This window comes from Nanorana parkeri, unplaced genomic scaffold (genome assembly GCF_000935625.1).
Source record: "Nanorana parkeri isolate BGI_ZX_2015 unplaced genomic scaffold, ASM93562v1 scaffold867, whole genome shotgun sequence".
In the NCBI taxonomy this organism is placed as follows: domain Eukaryota; kingdom Metazoa; phylum Chordata; class Amphibia; order Anura; family Dicroglossidae; genus Nanorana; species Nanorana parkeri.
Window position 1 is genome coordinate 223467 of NW_017307135.1, and position 6671 is coordinate 230137.

The 6671-nt window shown below is 44.3% G+C and overlaps 1 protein-coding gene across 1 annotated transcript in view; it reads left to right on the plus strand.

Annotated features, from left to right (window-relative positions):
* Positions 1-4399: 4399 nt before the first annotated feature.
* The window catches only part of NDFIP1 (Nedd4 family interacting protein 1), a 39156-nt gene continuing 36884 nt past the window's right edge, over positions 4400-6671 (plus strand). The window contains exon 1 of the mRNA XM_018565627.1: positions 4400-4595. Coding sequence (XP_018421129.1) covers positions 4563-4595 — 33 coding nt within the window. The 5' untranslated portion in view covers positions 4400-4562. The remainder of the gene's footprint in view (positions 4596-6671) is intronic.

Sequence of the window (6671 nt, forward strand, 5' to 3'; positions counted from 1 at the left end):
ACCTTTAGTGCTTCTGTTGTTTACGTTAAGAATGGTTTATTCCACAGTACCTGCATCTACAGAGGTCATTGACCGTTCAAAGCCATGTTTGATGGTGCTGTATTAATTGTTTCATCCCCTGCTAAACGGAAACCTGTCATGAAAGAAATGTAGTAGCTACCATGTCTGGCCATCTCTCACCTTATTACTTTTAATCACAAACATGGTAAAAGCGTGGAGCACATCAATGCCAAAATTCCATAGAAAACAAAGAAGAATGAAGCTGTAATTTCTGTTACTTAAATGTGCATGTTAAAAATGTGTTAATACTTTATTGTGCAAAGTCTGAGCACAGATTTACTTTTAGAGCTTGGTTACACCACAAGCGCTGGACTGTGTTGCTGAATGCAGCCAAAATTCCGTTACAAAATTACAAAGGTATAGTAACACATTTTGATTACAGAAGCTGAAAGAACTCCTAATCACAATAAATGAAATACATCATGAAAGTGCTGTGGCTACAGGATCTGGAAGATTCCTCCCACGTTGAATTGATACAAACATGTATCGGGTGTCCACCCACCTGATACATGTTTATTGTAGGCCTGACCGGATCATTTCTGATGCCAATGTTGTAAGGTTTATAAACTATGGCAATCTCTACTATGTGGTGTGAGTATATTTATTACACTTCCAGTAGGCTTAGATATAGGGGTATGCATATTTAAGGTTCGGAGCTGTCCAGGAGCTTATAGGCTGTGCCAAGAGATGTAAGTTTGATAGCAGAAAGAGAAAGGAGAGTGTGGAAAATGGATTGGAACATTATCGGGGAGAAAGGGTAAGGGAGGAGGTAACGTGAGATGTGATGGATCCTCACTTCTCATGTGACTGGAGGAACAATGGGATCTTATTAAATCTCTTGGGAGATAATGCTCAGCCCATGGGGTCTAGACTTCTTCAAGCTTTCACATAATGTCCTTGAGGATTGCAGCCATTTTTTTCATTCCATAAGGGCCATGCTATTTTATGTTTACTTTCAATAGATTTTTATTTGGGCATTTTCAATTATACAAGGCAGGATAAAAGAAAAAGGAATCGAACAACAAAGAAGGTCCGAGTAGGACCAAATTAACAACACGAGGCACAGGTAAAAATATATGCACTATAACGATAGAGTATGTACCATGCTATATTGTGAGGTCCGAGAGGTTCCAAAAATATAATATCGGAATATCATATGTATCGCCACCCTTAGTGTTCATGGGGTAGGTGTGTTTTTCTGAGACCACAGATACCAGGGTTGCCATTTCTTTTGGAAGCTCGCTATATTGTCATTGCGACTCGCAAGCGCTCGTTTGTATGCGCAGTGTAGTTGTAGTGTCTCTGACGGGTTAACTGCCTGTGTACCCTTCCAATGTCTCGCTATTGTGAGTTTGGCTGCTAGGAGGGTGTGAATTATGATAGCCCTGAAGTAATTGGGGTATTGGTCTATGCCTACATGAAGAAGGGCTAAGTTGGACGTGGGAGCTATAGGGAGGCCCGTGACGGCCGACAGTATCTGGAAGATCTTCCAAAAGCTAGTGAGGGATTTGCAGGACCAATAGGTGTGGAGCAGTGTGCCTGTAAGTCCACAACCCCTCCAGCACAGCGTGGATGAAGATGGGGACATCTTGGCTAGCCTGGAAGGAGTCATATACCATCTCAACAGTGTCTTCTGAGCTATTTCCCACATGTCCACACATCTAGAGGCCCTCCAGGTTTCCCTGCCCAGCCATATCCCATTCCCAAGCCAGGAGAGGGGAGCTTTTCTCGAAGTTTAGTTTGTTGTGGAAAAGTAGGTAGAAAAATGAGATGCCCTTGGTGTGGGGGAATTGGAGACACAGAAGGAAACTACTTTAAATGGAAGTCTAACAACTAGATTTACCTTGTGTTGGAGAAGGTGAGTTATTTGGAGATATAATATTGTGTATTCTTTCTGAGGAGGTCTAAATTGAGTGGAGATTTCCTGGAATCGTTTTATCACACTTCCCTACATAATGTCCGACAAATTGTCAATGCCACTGTTCCTTCAAGACTGCAGGGAAAGGTCCGGGATCAGAAGTTCCAGTGATGCCATCGGCACCGGAACAGGCCTCAGGGGAGTGTGAGAGAATGTCGACCCTATAAGTGTTCCCCAGGCCCCCACCGACGCTCTGATGGGGGGTGATAGCCCCAATGTGGGAGCGGATTCCCAGAGGCGGGACATTAGGTATCCGAGTAGGTCTCTACCAGGGACCATTTCCCGTTCTAACTTTAGCCATTGTTTGTCTATAGTTGCGGTGAACCAATTTTTGACGTGGGTCAGTCTATTTTATGTTTAAAATGGTACCAAACGTAGCTTTTTTTTAACCTCGGTCGGTCCTGGGTCGCAGAGCGAAGTTTTCCTGAACCGGGTATCAGAGGGGGCGTACTGAGGACACAGTAAGGGCAGAGGCGCATGTTCACTTGAGGGAGGATTGTCTTGCAATGTAAGGCAGTATACACATAGTTCCAGCGTGCACGCAAGGGTGTCTCGGGGGACACACCTTCTTCCACCTGCTGGTGTGTAGAGGGGACAATGTGAAACCGGTGGAAGAAGATGTATACATTATGAGGCATCACATAATGTAAGATTTTACACCACTATTGGAAGGGGTAGTAGGCTTAAGTGTTCCTTTAGCGTGCATGATTGGTGAGTGCTAATTTAGCTAGTACTTCTTTTTCTTTTTTTGAAGTAAACAGGAAAATTGGAAGACAAAATTGTGAGTTAATGGAATCTGCTGGTTTCAGGCTCCCCAATGTGTGTTTGGGTGTTGTGTGGATCCCTTTAACAAAAGGGTGTAAGCCAGTTGGTATACATTGGTCCAAAACCTCCCAATTTTGGGGCAGTCCCACAGTATATGTACTGTATGGGGGTACCTGGAGTCTGGCATTCCCTGAATTATTTGTCAGAGAAAGGGGGTGTAAATGGTGAAAGTGGTGAATGGGGCATAAGTGGACATGAGTTTACCTGAGTACTTACCTTGTCCCATACTTGAAGAGAATGGTGGATAATATGATTAGCATTATGTTTGCACATTGATGGAGGAAGCCAGAGTGATATTTCTACTGAAATCAGGTCTACCTTGGCTGCGTCCAATGACACCCAGAGGGGGAACTTGATCTGTTGTGGTAGGCCGAAAGCTGAGCAATTTGCACTGTGGAATATTTTTTAGCTATGTTTATGTATGTATGTATGTATGTATGTATGTGGTGTTCTTGGTGAGGTAACAATATCCCTTCAGAGAACATTCACCTTTAAAAAAAAAGAAGAGGAAAAAGTTGGAAAGTCCTTATCATGTAGTATTAAAAGTAAGTGGTAGCAAAAGGGACGTATGTAATGAGGATGTGTAACTTTCATTGTTGCGGTTGCCTCACCATATGATGGTGGTTACTGCAACATAGATGAAGCTCTTCTGGAGAATAATGCATGCAGAAAATGTGTGTCACTCAATGTTCTGGGAGATACAAACCAGTGTATGATATACTGAATATATCGGCCTCCTAAGTGCAGCATTAGGAGCGGTGGTGTCGGTGTGTCACTTCCAGTGTAATATACTGAATATATCGGCCTCCTAAGTGCAGCATGAAGAGCGGTGGTGTCGGTGTGTCACTTCCAGTGTAATATACTGAATATATCGGCCTCCTAGGTGCAGCATGTAGAGCGGTGGTGTCGGCGTGTCACTTCCAGTGTAATATACTGAATATATCGGCCTCCTATATGCAGCATATAGAGCGGTGGTGTCGGCGTTTCACTTCCAGTGTAATATACTGAATATATCGGCCTCTTATATGCAGCATATAGAGCGGTGATGTCGGCGTGTCACTTCCAGTGTAATATACTGAATATATCGGCCTCCTATGTGCAGCATGAAGAGCGGTGGTGTCGGCGTGTGTCACTTCCAGTGTAATATACTGAATATATCGGCCTCCTATGTGCAGCATGAAGAGCGGTGGTGTCGGCGTGTGTCACTTCCAGTGTAATATACGGAATATATCGTCCTCCTATTTTCAGCATATAGAGCGGTGGTGTCGGCGTGTGTCACTTCCAGTGTAATATACTGAATATATTGGCCTCCTATGTGCAGCATATAGAGCGGTGGTGTCGGCGTGTCACTTCCAGTGTAATATACTGAATATATCGGCCTCCTATGTGCAGCATATAGAGCGGTGGTGTCGGCATGTGTCACTTCCAGTGTAATATACTGAATATATCAGCCTCCTATTTTCAGCATATAGAGCGGTGGTATCGGCGTGTGTCACTTCCAGTGTAATATACTGAATATATTGGCCTTCTATGTGCAGCATAGAGTAGTGTCAGCCCACAGTGCTGTGTATACAGTTTTTCCAATGTCAGTCTCCTCCCTGCTGTGCTCCCTCCTCCCTCCACCCCCCTCCATAGGGCAGCATTAGCCATCTCTGTATATCATTCACAGGATCTGTTTCTTGCAGCCGTCGCCGCCACCTTGGTCTCCTGTGTGCCCCGGGATCCTCCATCCAGCCCTGTCCGGGTGCCTCCTGCAGACATGTCTGAGCAGAGTGGCAGCAGATACCAGCAGGTAGGAGAAGGGAGTGGTTTAGGCGAGGCTCGGGGATGAGCCTGTGTGTACTAGGCCTCAGTGTTGTTATTGTGCTGCTCTACACCCGGAACAGCAGACAGATCGCGGCCTGGGGCTTTCCTGTGTCGTACACAACGCCCCAGTGACATGAATAGGGCTCTTTCCATGTGACATTTGCTTTAGCACATTTTATATAGGACAGGCCTGAAAGGAAGGAAGACATCTGTTATTACAGTCATACGGTTCTGTATGGTCTGGATGCAGTGTGTTGTGGCTCAGAATCGGTACATCTGTGCTATGGACAGTAACTTCATAATCCTCACTGTAAATTAATGTAATATTTTATTATTGAATATTACATTGAAATGATACAAATAATGTCACACATGGCAGATAAGCAGATTAGGATGTCAACAGCATGGCTGCTATGAGTGTTATCAATTTTCTCTTAAGAGAGTTAACACCCGTTCACAACCATTTGTTGTTAATGTCACACCAAAGCAACTTGCTGCACATGTGTGAAATCACACAACAGACAATGCATTTTGGTGTGGTGTGTTTTGAATTACAGGCACTTCCTCAGTGCATTTGTCGTGCATAGGTCAGCTCATTGAAATGAATCTGCTGCCCATTATGTGACACACACAACCACACACACACACTCGCACCGGCACAAGTGTCAAGCTAGGCTTTTGGAAAAGTGTCGCCATCACCCGTCAGTCAGGTTGCTTGTTCATCATTTCCATGCACTCCATTGCTGTGGGTGACAGGTTTTTTTTGTTTTTTTTGTTACTGTTTTTCGTCTTCAGATATTCTCAGTATTGTATGCTGTTGGTACAATTTTTTTTTTTTAGGTGGTTTGGATCTTTGGTGCAAAAACATTGATTTTAAATGACCCTGTGCATATTTGGGCACGCACATGACAAAAATATTAGAGATGAAGCTGGGTTTGGTGTGAACCCAGGTCACCCAAAACCACTTAGAAACCTGACCGCTGCCACACCCTCCTGACCCAATCAATGGCGGTGGAGGCATTCCTTTCCCCTATGTGATGTATAGGTGCCGGGCGGGGAATGTGCTGCTTTGCAACTGGTTGGTCTGGCAGCAGCGGTCGCAGTCAGTTTTCAGCGGGCTTGGGTGAACTCAGGCGAACTGGTTTCGCACCAAGCCCAGGTTCATCACTACAAACACTCCTTCCGTTTTGGTCTCTTGTAAAATACACTTTGGATCATCAAAACCCCCCAATAATTATATATTGTATTTGATCTTAGTGGTTATCCTCTTTTGTGATTGCAATACAACTGTAAACATCCAAATGTAATGAAATTTGCAGCAAAGAACTAGGAATGTGCAATTGTGTGTGTTCCTAGTTCCGTAAAATGATCATTGTCAAGGTAACTGATGCATACCAATGCTACTTAACTTAGCCTGCATGTGTACTCTTCAAAATTGTCTAGCAGCAGAAGGGTTAAAGAAAATTATGGAGAATTATTATTATCCCATGCACTGGGGCAACCCCCACTCTGCAAGGGTTAAGTGTTTGTTTTGGTCTAGGGAGGAAATTAACAAAGATACTTATCTGATCCTCGGAGCCGGCTTGCTCTTAGACTGGTCCCTGGAGCCTCTTTCCCCCTCTGTTGCAGTGGTCTAAGTTTCCTGAGTCATCATGTTATATACACTGAGGGAGGAATTGATCAAAACTGGAGCAGTTGCCCATAGTAACCAATCAGCTTTCACTTCAAAACTCAAGTGTAAATGCCAAAGAGAGACGTTGATTGGTTGCTATAGGCAACTGCTCCAGATTCTATCGGCTCCAGTTTTGATCAATATCCACCATGGTGTATAGAACGTGAGGACTCCGAGCGACATACCATCGCTGGAGCATAGGAGGAGACCTGCAGGGGGGAGCAATGTCACAGCCGGCTCAGAGGATCGGGTGAGTATATCTTTTCCGCCCCAGACCAAAAAGAGCAGTTAACCCTTGCAGTGCTGGGATAGCCCTACTGAAAGAGTTAATAATAGTTTTCCTCGGAGTGCCGCTTTTAAATAAGTTCACTTATAGTTAAAAACCCCATA